Raw genomic sequence first — 27,973 nt, forward strand, 5'->3', positions numbered from 1 at the left:
GGATTGTCTGGTCCAGAGTCGATTATTTACAGACCGCCGCCATATAGCTGGATTATTGCTGAGTGCGGCGTAAAACTAAACTCACTCACTACTCACTCTAACAATACCGGTTTGCTGAGGGCATGTTTCCTCTTGCCTTTGCACTTTGGTGTTTTAGTCTCGATTGTTCATTTGCTTTGTTGAATGGTGAGAAAAATATAGCACCAAATACAAACCGTTTTCACAAACATATTTATTTCTCATATACACTCTGAAAATATACATTGCTGAACCCAGTTCAAGGTCGTTGCCATGGCAACAGACAACTCTGCGTTCACTTCCTGTCTGTGTACAAAGTAGGATGTTCAACTGCGGCTGTGCTGCGGGCGGGCCTGGGCAGGGAGCGTGTTGTGGAGGAGAGGGGATTGGCACCAAGTACTCAGAAATTATATCGACATCATTGAGAATGGATGAAATATGTTACATATTTGCGTGTTAACGAATGTTCCAAGTCTCACACACTGAAACGTCGTCTATTCTTGTATACAGGCACATGGAACGTATCCATCACTGCTGACCCAGCCTAATGACGTCATCAAGATCACGTGCTATGGCTTGAAGTTCATCGGCCAGTATTTGAAGTCTGTCTTTAAGATCTATATCATTCATTCCTCGTCTTCCCCGGAATAACCTGTGCGGAGAAATATGGACTCATTTATATTTAAGTTGTGATTATTACAAGAACTCATTTCCACAATAATATGTCATTCAACATCCTTTTATGTACATTTTACAGCACTTTCCAAATAAATCTCAATACAGGTCAGACTGGTAATTAAACACTCCTGTCATCGATACTGACACGCTTGTAATTTGTATTTCATATATTACAATTTGTTAATGCTCGTGTATGAAATAAGTTAAATGTTTAAAACAGTAAACTATTTCCGCAACATCATTGTGTACAACCAATGTCTTTTTCTGTTCGGTATTTACTAAGTTTGACTGACATGTAAGTCTGTTTGCGTTGTCCCTAAAATCTTCATGGAGGAAAGAAATAAAACGTGAAAATTTCTTTTGTCACTTATTTCTTATGACACAGCACACAGATCTGCTCTTGTTACTCCAAATGTTCTACACAAGACACATGCTTCGAAAATTGATCTCAGGAGAATAAAGTTCCGTTATTCTGAAATATCTTTTGCCTATTCTCAACGCAACGCTTGCATTGCACATACAAATTAAATCACTTCATCAGTCGATTGTTCGCTCGTAGGGATTCGTGACGAGACCCAAGCTATACATGCTGGTCGTAGCCAACCAAAACGATCGGGCCGTCGATGACGTGGTTGTGACTGCGTGGATCGTTGACCCACAGGTCGTCGTCGTAACGGTCGACAACGACTATAGCCACAACACTTGCAGCAACACTGTCAACCTACCTTCTGCCTGCGTTTCCTCCACCAATACCAGCGTATGCTGCCCAAAAGAAAACGACGCATTACTTCAAAGAAACAATTATGTCTTTCATTTAGAGGATTTTCTTTTAATGACTTAATTAATGCATAACATTCCATAAAATTGGCGGTTTATTATAACGTGAATGACGTGCAACCGTATCCTGCTCACAATATCAACCACCGGTCCAGATTCGATTAGTTATAGAGCTTGCGGAGATAAAAATCAAAAGAACGAATGCATAACGGTGTCTGACTAATATAGACTAACCGACTGGGGTGTTGTTTCTTTTCTGCGAGTTGGCACGTGCGATATCTAATATCTGAGCCAGTAGTGCGCTTCTGTCACCAGATGATGCCCTCACTGCTGCTCCGAGGTTGTTCCGGTTAGCGATCACCTGACGTATCACGTGCTCAAGTTTCCTCCCATCATCCTCTTTGGCCGGAAAAGCTGAAATGGAACATGCACATTATTGTACCCACATTGCCTAACTAAGCGCTTCCACGGGACTCAGCAGAACAGTTATCTTTCAGATCTTGCACGTTTGTTGTTTAACGATCAGACAATCCAGTGATGAACAACATGAGCATCGATCTGCGCCATGTGTCAACCAAGTCAACGAGCCTGACCACCTGATCCCGGGTCTTCAGATCTTTATACTGATGAGAACAACTGAATTGAACAGGGACAAATATGCAATTATAAATGTACATGACATTTTGGATAACATCCCGCCTAGTGGAAGAAAATATTTTAGGTCATTTCTAAGTTGATTGTCTCGTTTTTGTTCGAATCTATGTGCTTGTAATTGTACCGACACATCCGAGAGCTGCCATGGGTCTGATGGTCAAGAAGAAACCCACTTTCATAAACCATGTGCATATTGTGCAGACCGATTAATCTGCCGTATTTAAAACATGCCTATTTTGAAACTTACCATGGATAATATTAGTGGGTTTCTTTTTACTTTTTTACTGAACACATTTGGTAAAATCACCCACCAGCTGATTAAAAGTGACTCCCACCCACACTCTGTCAGCACAATATAAATATGTTTGTGTAAGAAATGGCTCTTAAAAGTTGGGTGCAGACATGTTTCAAGAACCAAATGAAGTGCGTCTACGCAGCGCCTTCCAATATTAACTGACATTTTCCGTGTTTAATACTAAATGTACGGTATATTTTCACAGCGATTACATGTAATTGACCCCACGTTAAAACAACACCAGCGTATTAGTTTAGGATCAACATTTACCACTAGAACAAATCTAGTCCGTCAACCTAAAAGTATTCCAACAAGAACGGTATGACATGACATCTGAACCTTGGCCATCGTGCCTGAAACCAAATTTGAGGATGTATTTTTTTATTTGCAGAAGAAAACAAAGTGGTGTGTTTTAACAAATTAGGAGTGTTGGTCGTCCATTAATGCACAGTTTATAATAACGTGTATTTCCAATGTGAAAAAACAGACGAAGTCTTTAAAAACCTCTATTGAAGGTAGTTGATTCATGCTTGATAGGGTGTCTGCACATTGTAAACAGAAACGATAAAGAGATAAACAGTTTCACTTGGTTTGATAATGCTCGAACAAATGATTTCCAGAGAAGTAGATAAAGAAGGATTTTTTAGGTAACACGATCGTGTCTTCGGAAAGCTGACTACAATATAATGCTATTAAGCAAAGAAATCAATCTTTTGTCTTTGAAATACTGCAGACATCCTTGGAGGTGATTCGTTGGTTTGCTTAAGGCTATAAACGATTACAGGAGGAATGATGAAGATGCATCTCATCTAGTGTTTATATTGATTTCTGGTGGGTTGTAAGATTCATCGAAATAAGTGTGTATTAGTGTTTTCATTTTGTTTTGGTTTTTTCTTACCGCTGAATGTTTTAACTAGTTTCTATAATGAAAACAAAACTATAGGAAGCAAAAGTACCCTTTAATCTGTAATTTTAACAAGACCTTTAAAAGTTACTTGATATTGTCACACAGTGACTTTATGGCACTCTGTTTTGACATGGTGTTATCTTTCAAGATTATGTCTTTTTGACTACTTAACTTTTGGAAACTGCTTAGTTTCATCTCGTTAGGGTAATTTGTGCCTCAACGTATTCATTCGTCTTAGCCAAGGTATAATTCTGAGGTAGTTCTCCTATCGACATATTCGCGTTGACAATATTTATATTTACAAGGTTAAAAGAATACCACAATGCTCTTAGTAACTGCCTCTGTGATTATTTCATACTTTCCGGTGTAGCAGCCCAGAATAACACCCCACCAGATTATACCCCGGGGTAAACTATGGGCTAGCCCAGTTTATACCCCGGGGGTATATTCTTGACCAGGCCAAAGTATACCCCTCCAGCCCAGACTATACCCCTAAAAAATTATGTTGACAATTCACTCAATATGAGGAAATAGAATATGTTAATTACTCTGCCATATGGGATGATGTCATATCTTAGTCTCTAAATGATCCACGTACCTAATGGATTCTGGTTTCCACAAAAGCCTTCCACCAAAGGTTATTGACGGAGACACAGCAGTAGCCGTACAGCATACGTATTACCAGAACTGATCTATTAGTCGAACATTAACATGAGGAGATAACGGGTGTAATGTATCTTAGTCATTAGATCTGGTGAATTATAAACGTCTTTGTATCAGGTATCTGTAAGATATTACTCTCAATATCTACATCCTGACCCATTACCACCTGAAACAAGCAAGATCTTATCATCAGAACTCATTAGGTCTTATTGTTGGCAGACATATGCAAATAGAGAACACTGATTGGACAAACTGTCACAGGTATTGGTACTGTTTGTTAGGATGACCTGAAACTCTATATCAGTCTAGAATTACTCACTGGTTTCTTCATGAAAGTATAATAACATCAATAAGGAGTAGAATTCAGGAACATTCATAGTATGGCAATGAAGCAGATCATCAGTGCTGGGAACAGTTTGTCTTAATGTGATTCGTGAGATACTGAACGACTCCATATCGTGCAATATAAAGTTATTAACTCGATGCTTTCATCAATAATATGATATGTCATGTTACAGATTTAGTGGTAATGCTGCTAGCTTTTACCTGTGTTTCTAGTTGGTGTTATTTCAAATTACCAGTAACTAAGGGAACCAATGAAGGAAGTATAGGCACCGTAAGTCCCATGGTCCCTAGGTCCCATGGTACCTTACCTTTCCCATTGGTGAACTGTTTGTAGTTTTTGTATCGTGATCTAACAGTCAGATGTTTTATTTTTCTGTTGCACGTTTTTTAAATGATTTGTGATACATTGTTATAATGATGTCCTTTGGAGGACATAGTTTACGGCATAGAGACAGTTCAGCATGTTTCAGTTACAATGTGCTACACTAACATTGCCGACGTTATTTCTAAATTCTAACTCAGAATGTAATTTGACCAGTCATCCTAGCGGACTTTGAAAGACAAGATCCGTCCCCGCAGTTGTGAAGCTACAACTGCTGTCTGAGATTGAACCTTTAATTACATGACAGTGTTGAAGTAGAATAGCATGGGAAACCAGCTTGTGAATGAACGGTACGTGTAGTTACATGTCTCAAACCTGCGATTCGGACTTGCAATTGGTCACTCGTTCATAGTATAATACTAGAAATACAATCCTAAATGTGTCCAGTGTTTATCACGAAGTCTTGGAAGAAGAATTAGATTTTTGTCCATCAGCAATTAGATTACTGACAAGCATCAGTGTCAGGAGTATTTGATTGAGAGTAATTACATCTTGTCTCTTTTTTTCAGGGAACTTTAGGCCAAGGATGAGGAGTTTGATGTCAACGTTTTTGGTATTATTTCATTGAAGGCAACCAATAATATCCAAAGGCTTCAAAATGGGATTTGATTTGGAGCCAATCAACTCTTTCAACCAAAGAAATGTCAGTGTGTATCCGCTGAGGTGTCTTAGTTTGATATTTGACTGCAAACAAAACGCATGTCCATATCATAAAGTATCCAGTGGCGGTGGGGTAGCCTAGTGGTAAAACCGTTCGCTCGTCACGCCGAAAACCCGGGTTCGATTCCCCTCACTCACTCACCCACTCACTCATTCATAAAGTACCCATTGTTGGGAAATATGGAGAGAGACGTGATTGCTGATTAGAGAGGTGTAAGCCAATGTATCATGTAGTAGCCTATCAGGACGTCAGTTCTATTGTGTACGGTTCACAATAGTCCGGGATGTTACAATCTTTAGAAGATGGCAAACAAAACGAAACTCAAGGAATACGATACCATAACGAGAAAGACAAACACACCAGAAGTCTCCGTTCTATTCCTTTCCGTTATAAGATTCCGACTATATCATAAGCACGTGTTATGATTCACTGTCAAATAGTGATGACACCAGGTGTTCACGAAAAGGGTTACAAACAATTACAAAACACTACCTATTTAAATAAAAAGTCATTGTTGAGTTTATACAAAAGAACATTTCCAGTCTTTGAACTTCCTCTTCCGTTTACACCTCCATCAAAATGTTAGCAGTTTTTGTGGCCTTGTAATAATGTTACTTCAAACACGTTCTTCCATATTCTTTCAAGGAGAATTCGTAGAGGTACATTATATGTGGTTATAAGGACAGGAGACGCCGCCATCAAGTAGCAGTGTTACAATGCAATTATAAATGTTCCTATCAGGAGATATAAAGCAGTTTACCCCTAACAGTCACACCTAAATTGCATCTTTAAAAGAGTAATTGTTGGTACAAAAACATAATTATTCTCCTCTGGACCAAGTCCTGTATTCTAATCTAGTTTCGCATCCAGGGTTGACACTGTTTTCGGAATTAGAATTAACTTAATTCGCTTGTATTTAATCCTCCGCAGTTCCTAGTCCGGCAGTTAATTGTTGCTTGTCTTATGACTGTCATGAAAGTTCTCTCCTGTGCAGTTAATATGCTTCTTGATGAGTCTGGGGTATGTTGGACGGTGTTTGTAGTTGTCAGCGTTGTAGTCTTTCTTTAAAGACATGGCTCAGCTAATCTAGTCAAAGGCGTTTCGTGGCAATCATACATCAGCTTTGATATACTGCTGGCAGTCCACTAACCTGCTGTTGCGGAAGGCGTGAAACTGTCTGTCACTGAAACTGGGTACCGTTAAGATTCAGGAATTCGAAGTAGAGGGCCAACTAGGAAGAAGGGGTTGTAGTTAAGAGAAAACCCTGGCAGAATTGGAATATAAGTTTCTCAAAGATGCAGAGGACGGGCATTAGGTAGTTGTTATTAGTAGGTGTGCATAATGATGTTTCTGCCCTCTTCACAGCTTCGGGGGCGGTGGGGTAGCCTAATTGTTAAAGCGTTGGCTCGTCACGCCGAAGACCCGGGTTCGAATCCCCACATGGGTATAATGTGTGAAGCCCATTTCTGGTGTCCCCCCGCCGTGATGTTGCTGGAATATTGCTAAGAGCGGCGTAAAACCAAACTCAGTCAGTCAGTCAGTCTTCACAGCTTCCCCTAGATCGTTGGAGGGGACCCTGGACCCTTAGTAACATTATTTACCAATATGACATTTTTTCCATTCTAAGCTCTTCTTGGGCCAATTGAGCGTTTGCAAAATATAGATGTGACTTGAATTGAGATAGATTTAGCTTAAAAGTAAATGCCCTGATTGTGTCCATGTACGTTTCTCAACTTGTGTCAGATCCATTTGTCTTCCAACAAAAATCTGTTTAAGACAAATGCCCACATGACTGGAGTTCATGACCAATTAGTTTGACGGCACATCTCTTGATATTACTAATTGGTTCATCCTATTGGTAAATGTGATATGCCTGTGTGTCTGTGACAGTTGGTCCCGGGGGATAGCGGGAATGGAGGGCGGAAAAAGTTCTTATACACCCATGGCACCTTACTTATCCCGATGCCATTCATCAGAGGATGAATACTTAACTTGACCCAACAAGCTTCATCTTCTCCTCGTAAAGCCATTTTAAACATTGCACACTTCATAATGCATGACAAGCACTTCAGTCGTGAGGGTTCTGTCACAGCCGAACGCGCCATCCTATTGATTTAACTGTGTATGTGAAACAATTGAACGGTTGTCAACAGCACAACAGCTTCAACGAGGATTTCACGAAAAGAGTGAAATTAGTGAAAATATACGACCTGCATCTCGGTTCTTCGACCACGTAATGATGCTCGGTATTGAGACACTAATATTTAGATCTATGTTAAAGCCCTTAGCAGTCAATCACTCATCCTGTTTCAGATATGCATGTTGTCCACTGAAACGGTCAAAATGGTGAGCATAATTTAACATATTGTGTCAGTTCCAGGGAAAATATTCGTACCTGATTAAAAACCGGGAATGACAAGTCTTTATGGATGATCAACTTCTTTATTATATAATAACAACGTTTCGGTATATATACTTATACCGTTTTCAAGCATGAAAACGATACAAGTATCTATACTGAAGCGCCGTATATTTTCACGATTGTCGTTATTGTACAATAAAGAAGTTGGTCATCCATAAAGGCTTGCTCTGTTACTTACAACTTCTAGAATGCCTCTCAAACGGTTGATTTACACCCCAGGGAAATCATGCAGGTTTTGTGCTACCTTCAAGTTAACAAACACATGTCACTAGAAATGTTCTGCATGTACATTCATATGTATGTACATTCATTTATCTTTCAAGACAAACGTTCATTTCTTATGGAAATTTTTAAATCCAAGTACATATATCGGAATAAGTAACACATAACAAGACAACAAGATGACGTGAACGTGACAGGTGATCTAATATGTCCCCAGTCATGGGTTTATGGTGCAATTATATGTTCCATCCCATTGCAGTTTAACATTATAAATTACACTTGAATAGGACTTCCAAATAACTTAAATGAATCTGAAATGTGTACAAATAAACCGATGCAAACGGCGATGTAGTTTCATGCAAATGAGTGAATAAATGTTATTGAGCCACAATCAAGTTTGTTCCCAAGACATAAAAGAATATGACATAAATCAGGGGTATTGAGGCCTTAGCTGTAGCAGTCTCATGGGAGATATGACGTCGTCAAAGAGACAATATTGAAAGTGTCTTGTAATACCGCTGCCATAACGGCCAAGGCGAGGGTAAAACCAGCCGACACATGGATTGTTGAGTTTGTTCCTCTCTCACATGGAGGAGTGTCCTCATTGCTCTCCCATCTGATGCGTGTGATGTGAGTTAACTGGGACTCAGAAGTTAAATGATCGTCTATCACGACAGTAACGGTGTCTTGGTCAGAGGATAATTCCATTTCCACAACTGTCATTGTGGCAGCCAACTCGTAAAAGTATTATCTTTTCTCCTGAATATTTCTGATAATAGCTTATTGTATATACTAGAGATGAACATGATTATTTCTATTTGTGTGGGGGATTGGGGGCGCGTACTACTTGATGCCTGACGACGTGTATGGCTGATGTGTAGCGCTGATATTATGATGTGATTAATGGTACCTCGGGATCACCGTGTCGCGAATAACTGCAGAGTTTCTGATGCGGCGGTAAGCAATATTTATTCACCGACAATCAACGTGGATCAACGTGGACTTGCCTGTATGCTTCAGTTAATTGAGTGAGTGACATCGGCAATATTTCAGCCATATCGTGACCTTTGCTTCATATAAAATAACGTATAAAAATATCATACATTTTGCTAGCTATTCATACTTGTATATAGAAAGATGGCACTATCCCACTGAACTAGCCACTGCACCAGCTAACAACGCAAACGTCATCATCTGCCCAACAAAATTCACCGAGAACAAGAACTCACAAACGCCAACCGCATACACAAACCTTCCCCAATGCCACATCACACAAGCCAAGTGTTGTGACACAGCAGACTCCACCAAATCCACCCCTGATAGACACTGTCCCTATGCAGACAGACCATGTAACCCCTGGACTAACGTATCACATCTTCCTTTCGCACCTTGTCATGAATCGGACAAGCATGTGTCATGTTGTGGATACATCTTGTTCCGGAAGCACGCAGGTCGGACTAGTGGCACCCCCAGCCCCAGACACTGGATGAGATTCGGGATGTCAAGACGTAATTTCATGCAGAAGAAGCAGAAGCCGCTATTGCAACAGTTAAGTGTTTTTTTACGATTGCGTAAATGACTGCCATGGGTTCAGCATTATGACGACGGCAAAAAGAAATGGGCGTCACTCGTTGTCCCATGAGGCGACTCGAACCCGGGCCTTCATCGTAATTAGAGAACACTTAACCATGTTCGCCTGTTTTGTCCCTGGTTAGAACAAACCCTGTGGCTACATCTTGTTGTTCCCATGAGACGACTCGAACCCGGGCCTTCATCGTAACGAGAGAACACGTAACCATGTTGCCCTGTTTGACCCTGGTTAGAACAAACCCTGTGGATACATCTTGTTGTTCCCATGAGACGACTCGAACCCGGGCCTCCAACGTAACGAGAGAACACGTAACCATGTTGCCCTGTTTGACCCTGGTTAGGAAAACCCTGTTCATCCCTAGAGGCAAATGTCATGCCGCTGATCTGGTTGATACACGTCATCGCATCCAAATTGAGTACAGCGATGCTCATGATGTCAGTCGTATGTCTTTTCCAAACTCTATCGTTAACACACCGCCGTCACATAGCTCGAAAGTTGCTGAGTGCGGCCTCAAACAATATGCAAATCATTTTACGATTAAAATTTCTTCCTGATGAATAGTCAGATTTGCAGTTATTCTCTGTGTATGTTTAGCTCATTCCCATGGCTGTATTTTTAGCTTTGCACCTACTAAACAAGCATTTTTTATCATCATTAAATCCTTCAACCTCTACATTTTCGACAGTAATAGAGTAAAGATTAACTCGGAAATCTAGTTTCTTAATGTAAGGTCATAAGAGCATCCAACTGAACGGATATTGCCGGGAATTATAGGGACGCTCACAACGGATGGATCTAATTTTTATAACAGTGAATATCATCAGCCTCTTCAGGTAAAGGAGGCTACCTTTCGTTGTTTGCTACATCATTACCAGTCTCTGGTCATACAGGTCGAGTTTCAGTAGAAAACATTCAAGGTAGTTCAGTTACCTCTTACTTTTGGAATAAAGTTAATCAGGCGGAGCAAATTACACGAGTTGGCTAAAGTATACATACATGGAATCGCCTTCATGGTTTTAAGTATGTAGCTGTAAGTCAGTATCGTACTGTTGAGACGCCTACATCAGCTTTCGAATGGTAATTACCTACAGATGGACACAGCTAGTCAGCTCAAGGACACTATAAACCCTCAGGTTTCATTAATATGTCAGTGTTTCATTAGTTAATAGCAGCTTGGAAATGGGTTGTACAATGCGGGCATTAACCTATCATTAACAATTAACTAATCGTCTATACCGTACGACATTTCCTTCTTAACAGATGTTAAATGTTGTCATTTCTTGTGTACAGTGGATTGGTTGGATGCAGAAGTCATCATTAGCAGAAGCGTCGCTCCTTTTGATTATCATAATTGTGATTGATATTTCTTTTGCAATACACATGAGGCATATTTTACTCATCGTAAATGGTGTCCTAAACCTTCATTGAGTTTATGCAAACAAAGTAATGCAATTTTGGCAAACAGAAAATTACAAGTTCATATAAACTGACGTTCAAAAGAAAGTACACACCTGATTCTTTGGTAAAATATTTTCTTTAAAACAGCATTAATATCTAAAAAGTGATTTGATTCTGCCTTGTCACAAACATTGTGCGAGTGGTTCCAAAACACCACAGATATTGTACCCAATTACAACATTTCTAGCAAAATATTTATGGTTTTAATGGGAATAGTCCCAAAATACCAGGTGTGTACTTTCTTATGTACGTCATTATTTAATTAAAGTTTGACATAATCGTTCCCGATGTTACAACAGATACCCATCAGGCAAGGTGTGTTTGACTCAATTGCAGTTTAATGATGTCTGTAACCTTCATTGACATAATGGCCCATCACAATCAAATTTAATGCACGTTTTGCAAACAGAGAATCATATATTTATGTTTGACATACACAATAGTTGTACCCCGATGTTACGATCATAGGTCCCCATCAGGCAAGGGAGTTAACTGACTGTGGAACTCAAGTTTCCACCCTTGCCAAACTGGGCCGAAAATATCGAGTAAAAGTTTAGCTGGACCTACGAGTCTGTTCATAGTCCACGGTACTGATGGGTCCTCGTCTGATCAGATCAGAAGCAAGAAACAAAATATGTGACATTTAGATTTCGTTAAAGAAAATATACTATATGCTGATTAAACACAGATCGTAAGGAATAAGATCATTTATCAGACTTTTTAATAGCGACGATTGCAAGTTGAAGGTAAATGCCAGTTTATCATCAGAAGGTCGAAGCGAGCTTTGTCAGTTGTTTTTCAGTCATAAGTACGGTTTTTCAAAAGTGAGTAAGTTTAGTTTTACGCCGCACTCTGCAATATTCCAGCTATATGGCGGCGGTCTGTAAATAACCGAGTCTGGACCAGACAATCCAGTGATCAACAGCATGGGCATCGTTCTACGCAACTGGGATACGATGACATGTGTCAACCAAGTCAGCGAGCCTGACCACCCGATCCCGTTAGTCGCCTCTTACGACAAGCCAGTATTCTATCCCGGACCTTCACGGGTAGTTTTTCAAAAGGTCACATTTGGCACATGACGGTACCCTTTAAAGACTTGCCCTCGGAATATGGTACATGTCACTGTAAGCGCCTTAGAAGAACTACCAATACGAAGGAAACGTTGTTTTCGTCGCAGCTAAATATCTCAATGACTGAAAACCACGCACTTCAATTCTTCTTCCTATACCTACTTTATCGTCCCCCTCCCCTACCCTCCTCCCACGACCACTGACCCTTTCCCCCTTCCCGTCTCACCCCTCAGTAGAAACGAACATATCCTTCCTTCCCCGATTTAGTTTGCAGAGCTTAACTCGCATCGTCCAGCTGTCAGTTCCACATACCACTCAACAACAAAAAAACGCGCAAATGACAAGTGATTTTCATTTTTGACACGTTTCAGTGTCCCCGTGGGGAAACGAATTAAGCCGATTTCTGCTAATTTAGCTGGCTGTTAGCAAAACAAGTCTCAAACTCCCAATCTAGTGAGTGGCGATAGGTGTACTGGGGAGAGTTTAACATGTGTACAATGGCCACCATTGGAAATACCATTAAGCCTCTTCATTCACCAACTGAACATTTCGAGTTAACTGGAATACGCACTGGAATTTAATTTAAATAATATACTTCTGTACATTGGTTTTGGTGAAAAATATACTCCTCTAATTGAGTGGATGAGTGAATTGATACAATGAATTAATTATATTATTTCTACATTAGTATATCTTAATTTGGATTAGATTAGGTTTTAATATTTCAATAAATTCGTTCTGAATTATATTTCCCTGTGAGTCATATGTCAGTCTCTTGTTTCTGCCAGTAATTCAGCAGCATATTGTTTCCTTTGTAAAACGAGATAAGATTCCAAAGCGTTGATTCAATGTTTCAATATCATCATTTGATGGATAACACCTTAAAAGCGTCAATTAACGGAAGGCATCGGAAGGCACTTTCAGACAGCTCTCAAGTGTCAATACACGAAGCAGCTACTATTCTTGTCTTAAAGTAACTTTCCAATCGGTTATGATTAGCCTGGCAGTGGATCAGTTTTCAATTCCAAGGAACGGTATAATTACAGTTATATTTTTCTCTAATTCAGCTGTAACCAGACGCCATCTTTATCGTAAATGTCTCGATATTTGGTAATGAATGCGTGAAACATGAAGACGGTTCTCTATTGTCTGTCAGGTTTCTTATAATTTCTTGTGAAATGCCCTTAGTAGCACCATACAAAACCTTAATTGTTCCTAATCCTGTCTGTATAGATCACATCACCACGCATCGCCGCTCATTCATCTTTGTGTTGAGTGTTCAAATGTCATTTGGCAGTTAAACGATTATTTTGTTTTTCGGCATTATCCCGACAAAGTTGTATGATCTGTGATGAGTTTATGGTGTTGGTAACAAGATTCATTAAATATCTAATTGAATTCTTTTTCAAACTTCCCACGTTTCCAGGTCAATTACCGTACAAAATATTGAACCTTACACCTTTTCACGCTGACGATGAAGCTTTTAGAGTCACTTCTAACAATAGCACTATTGTTCCAAACCCTTGACTTAATAGTCTTTGACAGGCAAACAGAATCCTGCATGGTTTCATCCAGTACCGCGAACACCATGTTTATGATGTCTGATAAAAAATATTGGCATCTAAATGATGTTACATTATAGAGATACTCAGTATTCACCTGATGAAGTAGAAAGAAGTAGCTCTGAAACGTCGTGACAAAGAATGACAAAGAAGTTGTTATCCATAAAATGGGTCGTGTAGTGAGATCTGATGTGGTCTTATTTCCACAAGCACTTGATCTAATTTCAAGTGACATATTGGGAATATAAATGGACTCTGGGAACATTATGTATTCATTTTCTACCTTAATCCTGTATTTGTGAGGTTTTAGTCTTATATTTAGGGTTGAAGTACACCATATTCCGGTTCAACACTGCTGTGTCGCAGTATAAGGGTTGATTGATGGTTGTTTAACGCCAGCTATATGACGGTTGTCTGTAAATAATCACGTCTGGACAAGACAATCCAATGATCAACACCATGAGCATCGTTCAGTCGGGATACGATCCCGTTAGTCGCATGGGTTACTGAAAACCAATTCTAACCCGGATCTTCACAGGTTTCGGAGTATAAGGAACTGTGTACATAGGGACATGATACTACAATAATGGAGGTATATACAGGGACCAAGCCTAACCATGGGACTTAACATTTGTAAGTAAGACATATCAAAGAACGGTGTTTGGCTGTATGAGGTTTTACTACAGAATAAGACCTCATAACAGGTGTTCTGTGTACTACAAACGTCGGCAATCACTTAAAGGTATTTCGGCAAAAATGTAAATGTACCTTAAATAATAACCAAGACTAATAATTTGATAAATATAAGCTGGTCATTGTTAACACACTTGACTCTGTTAAATGCCACGCGTTACAATGTAAACAATATAAGCAAATCTGTTTTACTGTATAGTTTTATCTCAAACCAAAACCCGCAAGGTACTGTCAAAGCCATTCCAGTAATGAATCGTTCATTAAAGTGATCGGTTCCCCCTTTCGAAATACATTCCACTGAGACGGAATTAGGATGTAAGAGTGATCATCCGCTACGATAGAAGAAAGTTATTTTTAACCCCGAAGGGCTTTTTTGTCTATTTTGAGTTATGAAATTCCTACGGTGGTTTTACAGACAGAGCAAGCTAAAGGACAATTATATTTCCAGGGCATATACTGTGAAAAACAAGAAGGCAATCGTGATAATCATTTAGACTTATCTTCTGATCCATATGATTTGACAAATGAAAATCATATGATCATGTTTGCGGGGGAATTGACATTGAGATGTAATGGGTTCAAATGTGATGAGTTGATGGCAGACTAGGTCGTTAACGAGCTCAAAAATCGAATTTAACGTTTTGCAGCTAATGTCACTGATATCTGTTACATACGATATTGGTCGGAGTTTGACGTCAGCTTCCTCATCTGCCTATGATATGGATGTTGTGCTGTTGACGGAATATGGTTCTGGCACAATGGGCACTTGCATTATCAGATAAAATGTTGCCCAACACGTTGTGAAAGTGGCACCAGGAATGATGTTGCTCCTGTAGTATTGACCCGTGTCACAGGCATGTATAATATGGAGGGCAGTTTTGCCAGTCGTTGTCAAACCATGTTATTACTCTCCCCCATAATGATCGTATTGTACGACGTTAGCGCCTGTAAAATGTTCCATGAGGACGTCTCTGAACTCGGTAAGTCAGAAAACATGACATTAACCCAAGGTCGATTACCCAAGTGCCAAGGTTCCCAACACCACTGACGCCTCTGATTCTAATGACGTGCAGAAAGTTGTGGATGACATGTCCTGCACGCAAATGTCACTTGTGCAGGGGAATTCACACAGGCGAGACATGTATTGTAACACAAGTTGCATGTTACAACCAGTCCCTTAAGTAACTGACTGGCAGTTGGCAACCGATTTATTGATGTCATCGTTCTTGCTAATCTGTCCTGGCCTGGAGTTATTTCCCTTGGGCATCAAATGCGGCATTATTCAACGACTCTGTGAATTCGTTGTCGGACAACAGTCTGCTGGTGAAAGATTGAGAAACATGCAAGAATATTCTGACATGTGCCCACCTGCAACATGCCTTTGGTAGGTAAACCTTCAGCAAATGTCGCATGATCAATACTGTGATTCCTTAGTTATTGCAGGTGTTTTATCTGTGACCGTTTGGATCCAAGGAAACAATAGGCGTGTGCTCACAACAGGGGACAATGATAAATCTGGCATACTTGACCCAATGCAGGTGCAGCCCGTGGTCACGCTCTTCATGGCTGCCACCAGGCTCTGTCTTAGATCTTTATTTCTTAGGAAATGGTCTTGCACACACAAGAATTCTATAGGGGTGTGTTCCACCTCATAAGAAAATATCCCCTACTTTTCACATGGTATAGAAGCATGACTTTTCTTGACTTATCTTTTCGTCTATATGCAGTTTTAGTCCCAAGACTAAACAAAACCAAAAGCACAACGAAAAATATAATTGCGGTGAAAACAGCCGACACGTAACATGAAAGCATAAAGTCAGCGAATGGATTTTGTACGCTCCCTCAAGTTATATTCCGGTAATGTCACATATGTATGTATGTATGTATGTATGTATGTATGTATGTATGTATGTATGTATGTATGTATGTATGTATGTATGTATGTATGTATGTGTATGTATGTATGTATGTATGTATGTATGTATGTATGTATGTATGTATGTATGTATGTATGTATGTATGTATGTATGTATGTATGTATGTATGTATGTGTATTTGTTCGTCACTGTCTGAATGTTGCAGTTCGCTTTACTCGCCCCTATCTTACGTTCAGTTTTGTTTTTGATTCTGCTTTCCTATAACTCGCTGTTGACGATGTGTCAAGCCATGTACATAAGATGAATAATCACCTGCTTCACATCTTCTGGAATGTTTATCACTCTCGTAATTTTTGTCTGCTTTGATTCACATAATATATTTTAACTATGCTTTTGAAGATACGCATATCACACGTTTTTCGTTGTTGAATTAAATTATTTTTTTATCCATACCTCGATGAACCAAAACACACAGAGGCAATCCGTAGAAACCTGTCTATTGAATAAGACTAGTACTATTTTTTTCAAACAATATACACGTCCAAATTATCTTTCATGTAATTATTCGATTCTTTTCTGCATACATTAAAGCGATAAAACCGCTTCCGAAGCATAAGAACTCTCTGTTTCTTTATATATTGTATCCCCTGCAGACAGCAATATTTTCTGTAAATACCCGAGTTTTGGACCAGATAATATAGTGATTGACAAAATGAGCATCAATCTTCACAATTAAGAAACTATGACATGTACCGACCAAGTCGGGATCTTCATGGTGTTGGGTAATTTCTTGTACGATTCCGACATAATTTGCTTTTAAGTATGAATCACAATCATATAGTGATGATACAAAGTGTACGCGAAAGGGTGAGCATATCCCGCCCTACCAATGGCCTTTGTCATAAATATGTACACAGGCAAGTCAATATGTATCAAGCCAAACCAGGGATTTGCAACCCTATTGATCACTGATGCGTCAGATTTGTATATGTGCTCTTAATGTCCACATGTAACATAAAGCTTTACTGAGGCCTTCATTAGTCTCTTTTCTTTCCAGCTCAGTAACGTAAACAAATGGAAGGGATACAGGTTGTTTGACAACACTGAATGCTATAAGAACAAGTTAACCAATAAGGGTACACTGTACGCCATCACGCTTTATACATCCTAAACACGATTTAGTGTATAAATAGACATAAACTATTTATTCTTAATATAGAAGACATGATAAGTGTAACAAGATTGCATCGCAATATGCACCTAGCTTTCTATTTCAGTTTCATTCTAAAACACTCCTGTCCTATGACAGACGTACAGCCTCGTCTAAACGATGAAGTTGAAGCTACCTATATACAAATGAAGAAGAATGTGGGGAAAAATTACCTCAGCAACAAAATAAAACTGATCCGGCAATTCAAATCTGTGCACAAATAGCACACTAAGTCATCATGATTCTGTTTATTATTCGTGTTTCATTGTAATATTGGTAATGTGAAAAATTATCAAACAGTCTCGAATCAGTTTGCATGATTAGAACAGCCTGTCAGCTGATACGTATCACTACCGACGAACCAATTAGCCACAATTCAGTTGGCAACTAGATTATAAGCTTTTTATAAGAGATGAATATAATCCAATTGGTGTTTAACATCACTCTTCAATCTTTTTCTATTTTGTAATTGAGTGATACAACGTATGATGACTTTCTTCCTTCTCCCTGCAGCAAGCTGATAAGCACTGTGTTTTAAGTGTTTTCTTCTGTGGGGCTGATTTAGCCAGTATTGTAATGATAATACCTTATGTACAAATATGTCCTCGTTATTCAGTGCAACATATCAATTTCAAATGAATTCTTTCAACCTTAGTATAAATCGAACATGTTCCTGGCATACAATGCTTTAGCGAATATTGTTTCAATACCACATTTATGAAGACCAACTCACGGCATGTCGATGGCGTCCATAGTACTTCAGCTATATAGATTACCTACAGGCCAACGGAAGCCATGTTTGTTACAACTGCAGGAAATCTATAGGCCACCAGAGTGTCACAGGTAGAATTGATCAACATGCAATAATAGGCATATCTGTCACAGGTAGAATTGATCAACATGCAACAGTAGGCATATCTGTCACAGGTAGAATTGATCAACATGCAACAGTAAGCATATCTGTCACAGGGAGAATTGATCAACATGCAACAGTAAGCATATCTGTCACAGGTAGAATTGATCAAAATGCAACAGTAAGCATATCTTTCACAGGTAGAATTGATCAACATGCAACAGTAAGCATATCTGTCACAGGGAGAATTGATCAACATGCAACAGTAAGCATATCTGTCCCAGGTAGAATTGATCAACATGCAACAGTAGGCATATCTGTCACAGGTAGAATTGATCAACATGCAACAGTAGGCATATCTGTCACAGGTAGAATTGATCAACATGCAACAGTAGGCATATCTGTCACAGGTAGAATTGATCAACATGCAACAGTAAGCATATCTGTCACAGGGAGAATTGATCAACATGCAACAGTAAGCATATCTGTCACAGGTAGAATTGATCAACATGCAACAGTAAGCATATCTGTCACAGGAAGAATTGATCAACATGCAACAGTAAGCATATCTGTCACAGGTAGAATTGATCAACATGCAACAGTAGGCATATCTGTCACAGGTAGAATTGATCAACATGCAACAGTAGGCATATCTGTCACAGGTAGAATTGATCAACATGCAACAGTAAGCATATCTGTCACAGGGAGAATTGATCAACATGCAACAGTAAGCATATCTGTCACAGGTAGAATTGATCAAAATGCAACAGTAAGCATATCTTTCACAGGGAGAATTGATCAACATGCAACAGTAAGCATATCTGTCACAGGTAGAATTGATCAACATGCAACAGTAAGCATATCTGTCACAGGTAGAATTGATCAACATGCAACAGTAGGCATATCTGTCACAGGTAGAATTGATCAACATGCAACAGTAGGCATATCTGTCACAGGTAGAATTGATCAACATGCAACAGTAAGCATATCTGTCACAGGTAGAATTGATCAACATGCAACAGTAAGCATATCTGTCACAGGTAGAATTGATCAACATGCAACAGTAAGCATATCTGTCACAGGTAGAATTGATCAACATGCAACAGTAAGCATATCTGTCACAGGTAGAATTGATCAACATGCAACAGTAAGCATATCTGTCACAGGTAGAATTGATCAACATGCAACAGTAAGCATATCTGTCACAGGTAGAATTGATCAACATGCAACAGTAAGCATATCTGTCACAGGTAGAATTGATCAACATGCAACAGTAAGCATATCTGTCACAGGTAGAATTGATCAACATGCAACAGTAAGCATATCTGTCACAGGTAGAATTGATCAACATGCAACAGTAAGCATATCTGTCACAGGTAGAATTGATCAACATGCAACAGTAGGCATATCTGTCACAGGGAGAATTGATCAACATGCAACAGTAAGCATATCTGTCACAGGTAGAATTGATCAACATGCAACAGTAGGCATATCTGTCACAGGTAGAATTGATCAACATGCAACAGTAAGCATATCTGTCACAGGTAGAATTGATCAACATGCAACAGTAGGCATATCTGTCACAGGTAGAACAGATGAACATGCCAGCGGCGGGCAAATATGTCACAGGTAGAATCTAAAATGCATTTAAATTTAACAGAATATGTTTTCAAACAATTCCCATTAATTCCATTTTAAAATGTAACGTGACATGCGAGAGATTATGAAGAACAGCAAGTTGCTTGTCAGGACTGACCGTGAATATACAGACGGCACGACATTATGTTGATAAAAGGTGAATAAAAGTAAATATTATGCAAGTTGTGTTTCTTTAGATTTTCAAATTCCACAGATCATTATTTGCTCAATATGTTTCAGAATTCTTTTCCATAATCTACCAATACTAGTTTCTTCGTCTTGCAAGGGTTTGACGCTGTTTCAGATGTACTATAAGTATACATATTGTGACCAACTTCCTGCAAATCAGATATTCGTCCACGTTGTAAAAGTGTTGTATAATATGCTTGGAATCTTACCATGAGCGCAATGTGTGACGCCTAGTTGCCATGATATGACTGAAATATGTTTGTAACATGAATTCAACATTTGCCCCTTTTGTCCCCCATAGATCAGCTGATGTAGTAATAACTTGACACATGGGAGAAGGTAGGAGACTGTTAAGCCATAATGCCTCTGTGTCTTTTGCTACTGTACAAGGTTTAGCTTTTCAAAAATTGAGTCTCAATGTGTGTTCATGTATGGAGTGATATTGCTTAATGGAATATTCGTCTTTTTGTCAACAAATAGTTTGAGCTGGAGGCACGACATAAGGGTCACTACAAAAGTGATCTGTAGGTCACTGTAACACACTGGCATTTGTGCCAAAATATGTATTTACCTGAGAAAACGCGTTGGACGCTTCTTTGTAATAGCTAGCATATGATGTAGCGTTATTGGTCTTTCTGAGGCCGATATTTGTCTATTCATATGACAACTGTATTAGTTCTTTAGACCCCTAGCGCTTTATCGATGCAAATGTGGATAAGCATGAATAATCATGAGGAGGCTCTGAGGCTCTGAGGATCCAATCTTAATACCAGCACAGTAACCAGTAAATGAACTTTCCATTTGAACTCATACTTGCATTTATATTAAGCTACCCAAAAACTAAATGGACAATTACGATGTCGAAAGTGTGCACTGGAGTGACTTTGTAACGCCAAAACGCGTACACAAATGTAAATGTTCATTTGACCTCCATTATCTTGCAGTTATATAGCACTACTAGTGCCGACTTTACTTCTGTACACTGTACACTCGCGGGTATTGACTCATTTTTCGTTCTCTGGCTTTCCTGATTATTCCAGTGAGTCTGCATTGAACAGTGTATCAATTATGTAGCTGTGTGTCAACTTCATTTGGGAGGGAAGCTCAAAGTGATGGATATCTTAGACGGGTGCTGATAAATCCAGATATGCGACAACGGGAGGACTATGGGACTATCTACATGTATATCCCGGAACCTCCACGACTGTCCATACCAGGGAATCACAACTACAGAATATACATACATTCAAACCCATGAGCATTCACCTCAAAACACTAGTTATCAATACAAAAGAATATCAGCACAACCAGCTATGCAGCTATCGATACCAAGGCACCTCCAGCACGACAGGCAAAAAGGTACCCATACCAAGAAACCTCCAACACAACAGACTATACAGCTGTTCATACCGACCAACCACCTCAACAACAGACTATACAGCTGTTCATACCAACCAACCAACCACCACAACAACAGACTATACAGCTGCCCATACCAACCAACCACCACCACAACAGACTATACAGCTGTTCATACCAACCAACCACCACAACAGACTATACAGCTGTTCATACCAACCAACCACCTCAACAACAGACTATATAGCTGCCCATACCAACCAACCACCTCAACAACAGACTATACAGCTGTTCATACCAACCAAACACCTCAACAACAGACTATATAGCTGCCCATACCAACCAACCACCGCAACAACAGACTATACAGCTGCCAAAACCAACCTCCACCACAACAACAGACTATATAGCTGCCCATACCAACCAACCACCAACACAACAGACTATACAGCTCTACATACCAACCAGCCCCCATCACAACAGACTATACAGTTCTCCATATCAACCAACCACCACCACAACAGACTATACAGCACTTCATACCAACCAACCACCACCACAACAGACTATACAGCTCTCCAATCCAACCAACCACCACCCCAACAGACTATACAGCTCTCCATACCAACCAACCACCACCACAACAGACTATACAGCTCTCCATACCAACCAACCACCACCACAGACTATACAGCTCTCCATACCAACCAACCACCAACACAACAGACTATACAGCTCTCCATACCAACCAACCACCATCACAACAGACTATACAGCTCTCCAATCCAACCAACCACCACCACAACAGATTATACAGATCTCCATACCAACCAACCACCTCCACAGACTATACAGCTCTCCACACAGTACGTAGGAACCACATAACTAATAAGGTCGTGGTGATATTGTCCCAGGTCGTCTGGCGGCTCAATTATTTATGTCTACATGAGATGTGATCCGGTGCCATTTACTTTCTCAGTTGGCAAACTGTTCAATGTTCATATCGCAGGCTCATCAATGTGTGTACGGTCGTTCGGAGAAGGACCTTGATCTGCTGACCGCGGGATTTCCATAGTAAACTATATCATTTACATTGCCTCTTTCGTAATAAAAGAAAACTTGCATCTTATTTCTTGCGCTGAGAAAGTCATAGTCCAGTGAAGGTCATGTTATCCATGTTCCTTCATAATATTTTTTACAATTTTTGCCCAGTGGAATGTGCTGCAGTGGATACTCGAGACTGATCATTCTGAGACGTTGACGTGTTATATTTACAGTATCCTCTACATAAAAATCAAGTTAATATTCACGTATTGGGCTTTTACTGCAGACAGACGTATTACATGACAATGCAACCCGAACTCGAAGTAGACTTCATGGTAGTATGCGGAATCTTTCAATTTGTAAAACTAGAATAGAGGATGACTGTTAATGACAATTATGCTATATTTTGCTATATTTTGCGACATTTTAAAGTCAAATCGAAATAGTATATATCCTAGATTACTCTTCACAAAAATTACCTCCATCACGTGAGGTGATCACGTGACCACGACGCAGCGCCAGACTGCGATGTACTATCTTTGTCGTATCGACTCCCAAATTCCTATGATGTTCTGGGAATCCTCTTTTTAACTATCACGATGCATGACAACTCGAAACCAATATTTGTCTATTGGGTTACAAACTAAATGAAGCACAGACTCTTCACCAGCAGCGATGTTCCATAGGGAAATGATAAATAGCTGAACCAGAGGTTAAAGTGGCTGGGTCAGAACAATTTGATGAATAGATAAGGCCACCTGCTATGGTATGTATGGAAAGTAAGTCGTAGATCAACGCCTAAGTGTTTGCGTAATATGCATTGTACTCAAACAAATTGGCTATGGGGATACTTTCTATTCTTAGCAAATCACAAATCTAATTTCACCTTGATCCTTCAGCCTCAAAGATAAATGTAGCCCCAAATCAACTCAGTTTCTAGTTAATGAGCTGGTTCGAATGCCGCCTAGAAAAGCATTTTAGTGACACCACGCTTCAGCTTGACGTGGAAGTAACTTGGATGCACGTCGATGACGTTATATAACTTTGGTGAAACGAAGAAAATGTGTTTGTTCCTGACGTCGGTGTTCAGGCGATTACCACTGTGCCTTTCAAGATAAGTAGAAGATCTGTCGACTCAGATTAAAGCAATCAGAGTTTCTAAAGCAAATGTTAATCAAAGCCTTGCAATAATATTGCAACGTTTAACCTGACATGGTGATATTCTGCAGACGTCAAATATGTCTTCCGTTGTCATGCTGTGAGAGGGGAGACGGACGACACAACTTCTTCTATTGACGACTATAACTTTACTGCCGAGACAGTTACAGGCGACACCACCGCATGGTATCAGGGGAGGCAACTCTAGGTTGCTTACCTTAGCTCGGGATATGACATCCGTGACCTTCACATTTGAGGTGACATGGGCATACAGGAAATGACTCCATGAGTGTGTGGGTGTGGTTGTGCAATATTCCAGCAATATCACTGCGAGAGTCACCAGATATGGGCTCCACACATTAGTACCAATGTAGGGAATGGAACCTGGGTTTTGGACTTCAGAAGCGAACGTTTAAACTGCGTATTGTGTTACCCCAATGCCTCTACACCAAGAAAAACTATTGCATACGCCTGAGAACAAAGCATGGAAGGAAGGAACATTAACCCCTCCATCGAAGGTTTTGAGATCTACGAATTTCCCACCTAATCAGCATTTACATCAAACTTTGGCACCATTCTTGGTCACAGTTTCGCGTAATGAACACTTTTTCCAAATATATGCTTATGTTTCCAAACTTTAATTGTCAAATGACAGTTGAAAACAAAGCAAAAGAATCTCCTTGCCAGGGTTTTATAAAATAGACGAATTTGTATGAATAGACATACTCAGGACATTACTGTTAATAAGTAATTAATATAAGAACACTGTAAACATGAAAACAACGCACCTCACATTCATTGTCATGTGATTCAGGCTCCAAATGTATTATCTCATCGTGTTCTGAACCCATTTAATTAAATCCCACTATATACCTCCGTACATTGGCTAACCTTAGATTAAGTATGAAATAACTTGTTCCATTCTATCTGTTATCCTCGTACATATCTGTCGTAACTGGAACACCAGTTTCAGTAACAGCGTCTTGGGTGTTAACGTCATCAAAATATTTTCAAAAGGATCTTTGTCATGGACAGGTGCCTGGCCTTTGGAACGCCTGTCCTATCGAACATGAATGGGAATATATATATACAAGACAAGTCAATGCAAAGTCAAGACATTCAAACATTTCTGTAAATAGTCCAGACCAGAGACAGCCTTAACGTGTGAATAGATAACTTTGCATAAATGCTTAATCTTAAATGAAAGACTCTTATGAGATGGCATTTTAGAAAATGTAAGGATCGTTGACTAACTGCCAATAGTTTCATTGTGTCAGTATCTTTAATGCGTAGTTGACTTTTGCCATTTACTGCAACTGTGAGTCAGTGAATGGTCTTGGTTTTACACAGCTTGGAAGAGTACGTCAGTCGTATCCGTGGGTGTCAGCCGTTCGTCCTTCTTCACTGTGTGAACACAATAGATGGAATATTCTTTGTGCCATATTAAACATCCATCTATCCATCCGTACGCCTGTCCTACCATCCATCCGTCCGTCCGTCCGTCCAACCATCCATCCATCCGTCCGTCCTACCTGTGGGTATCCTTGAAGCCGTTCGACCCGTGAAGATCCGGCTTAGAATTGATCATCAGTAACCCTTGCTTGTCGTAAGCGGTGACCTATGGGATCGGGTGGTCAGGCTAGCTGACTTGATTGACACATGTCATCGGTTCCCAATTGCTATTGATCACTGGATTGTCTGGTCCAGACTCGATTATTTACAGACCGCCGCTATATAGCTGGAATATTGCTGAGTGCGGCGTAAAACTGAACTCACTCACTCACTTGAAGCCGTTCGTGCTTCTTCGCTGTGTGAACACAATAAATTGAATATTCTTTGTGCCATATTAAACCTCCGTCAATCCATCCATCCACCCTGTCTGTGGGTATCCTTGAGGTTGACACCGTCTCAGACTGATCACACATTGTTTCTACCTGATCCAACTGAGGCGAATGTTACAAGAAGGATGAACTATTGGAGTCCATAACAGTCCCTAAGATTACGTGTGGTTTCCGTACAGACTCATACATGGGATATATGTCTGATCCTGTATACGTAGTCAGTTGACACTGTTGTGACCGGAGGTAACCATCAATGTGACCTTGTTTGAAGACTGTAGGAACTCGAGAAGCATTCGTAATGCTGCTCGAAATATTTCTTAAACTGTATATTGCAAATAGATTCCGATACTGTTACTGCCATATAATATTTTACCGTGTTTTTCGTCATGTTGATAGAGTCGTGGTAGTTTTCAGAAACAATAGCTTGGAAACTTGCTTAGGTATTCAAATTACGGAGAGAGAACACCGTGCGATGTGTAGTCTATGCGAGGAATGTTTCGCCTACTCATATATCAAATACAAATGCAGCAAAATATATTTCGAAAAAAAATCGAAATTTAAGATTAATTTTTTAATGGAAAGTACTCGGTTATAACCGACGGCCATTCCAGAATCTCACTTAAAGGGACAGTAACCACGGTGCAAGCGTCAGTTTTTGTCCGATACACAGCAGTGTGTGGTGTACGGAAACATTTGTTTGTTTGTTGTTTAACGCCGCACTCAGCAATATTTCAGGTACATGACGGCGTAAGAGACTACTAACGGGACCATGTGGTCAGGCTCGTTGCCTGGTAGACACATGTCATCGCATCCCAATTGCGAAGCTCACTCACTCACTCTTAGTTCGAAATTGTGACTCCTAACTACTGAATCAATGAGTTAAAATGCACCGCTAAGAATTAAGTCACTCCTTCAAATCGCCATTTTTTCACGATGCTGTTAAAATTCAATCGTGAAATATTGCAGTGAAGGCTTTTGTACGTGGCATTCATCCTACAGCCAAACCTGATTAAAAAAGAAATTGTCAGTCTTACTATGTGCTATTAGTTATATATCACTGAATTATGAAAACCTCAATGTATTATTCGAACCTCTTTACTTGTAGCATTTGGCTTGCGGAGATAATTGTCAGAGGAACTACTTATGTCTTTCATAACCACTCTCTTACAAGCGATTATTGCATATGATATCATGTAACTCCTAGTAAATCACATGCCCACATCCATCAAAACTATTAACAAAACACTCCATCAACGAGATGAATATGTGTCTACACACAAATGCCCATCGTAGTCACATGTAGTCACAAGTCCATACCACAATAAATGTAATAATCCACACATTCTGGATGAGGTTTTATACGATCATGTTGAAAATAGGCATGTTTTAAATTAAAATTAGCTGTATAATTTCCATTTCATGATATTCATGCTTTTTCAGATGACTTTAACGTTACACGCAATAGTATGGACAATTTGATGCAGTGTTTTTAAAGCTTGCCGTATTTCCTTGCAAGTTAATTAGGTTTTCAAGCAACTTTGAGAAATACTTAAACAATCAAATGAGACAGATTCTGGCACATTGATAGATACAGACCTTTGCTGATATTATACCTATCCTAAATCGAACACGACGCTCCTACGTGCAGTTACTTAAGTGAAGCTATGAACAACGACAATATAGAGACACTTTGCTCAAATTTGGCATCGATTATGCATTAAAATGTGATAAGCGGGAGTCCCTATGGAATCGTGGCTTTTAAACTTGGTGCTCAGCCGCTAGGCATTTGAAATATAAATACAGTTATGCTCTTATATTAACAGTCAGGCACATTAGAATACAATCAAAACGTTTGAATTGTTGTAAGTGTAACGAATAATTGGCATACGTGTATGTGCATGAGACCGGTAAACGAAATGTACAGTTGACAGCTAAAGGCTTACTTTTATCGATAAGAGCCTTCCTATTGGGACATATTTAACAAAACTTTCGCAGTTTATAACACAAGTTTCTGTACATTTGCAAAGAACTGAAATTGACTATATATTGCTGTTACTCCTTCCTCAAAATGACTACTGTCATACAAAAATTCCACTAATGCCATTCATCGTTTCATGATTAAATTTTACACGATAGGTACGACGTGTATATTTAATATATCGATGAATGTGAAAGAAACTGTTCACATTTTAAGAAGCCAATATTCAAAAAAGGAGAATTCATATTCATACATATACACACAAGACTACCAAAGGCTTCCCTGACACTTACCTAAAGTACCAGCAACTATGACGAGTAGGGAGAATGCCTTGATGATGGTGGCTAGGTTGTCCATGTCCCCGTGTCTCGTTTGGTCGACTCTCCTCGCCTGCAGCAGCCTATGTCTCCACTCGCACAAAAGAC

At 39.6% G+C, this 27,973-nt stretch overlaps 1 protein-coding gene across 1 annotated transcript; it reads right to left on the reverse strand.

Annotated features, from left to right (window-relative positions):
- Positions 1-215: 215 nt before the first annotated feature.
- On the reverse strand, positions 216-27,973 carry LOC124277593. Its single transcript, XM_046713310.1, has 4 exons — positions 27,842-27,973; positions 1,708-1,887; positions 1,422-1,458; positions 216-670 (listed from the first exon to the last, which is right to left on the reverse strand). Exons 1-4 carry the CDS (start codon positions 27,903-27,905, stop codon positions 547-549), a joined length of 405 nt encoding a protein of 134 aa, XP_046569266.1. The 5' UTR covers positions 27,906-27,973; the 3' UTR covers positions 216-546.

The sequence above is a fragment of the Haliotis rubra genome, unplaced genomic scaffold (genome assembly GCF_003918875.1).
Source record: "Haliotis rubra isolate DU_JTF1 unplaced genomic scaffold, ASM391887v1 Scf224, whole genome shotgun sequence".
In the NCBI taxonomy this organism is placed as follows: Eukaryota; Metazoa; Mollusca; class Gastropoda; order Lepetellida; family Haliotidae; genus Haliotis; species Haliotis rubra.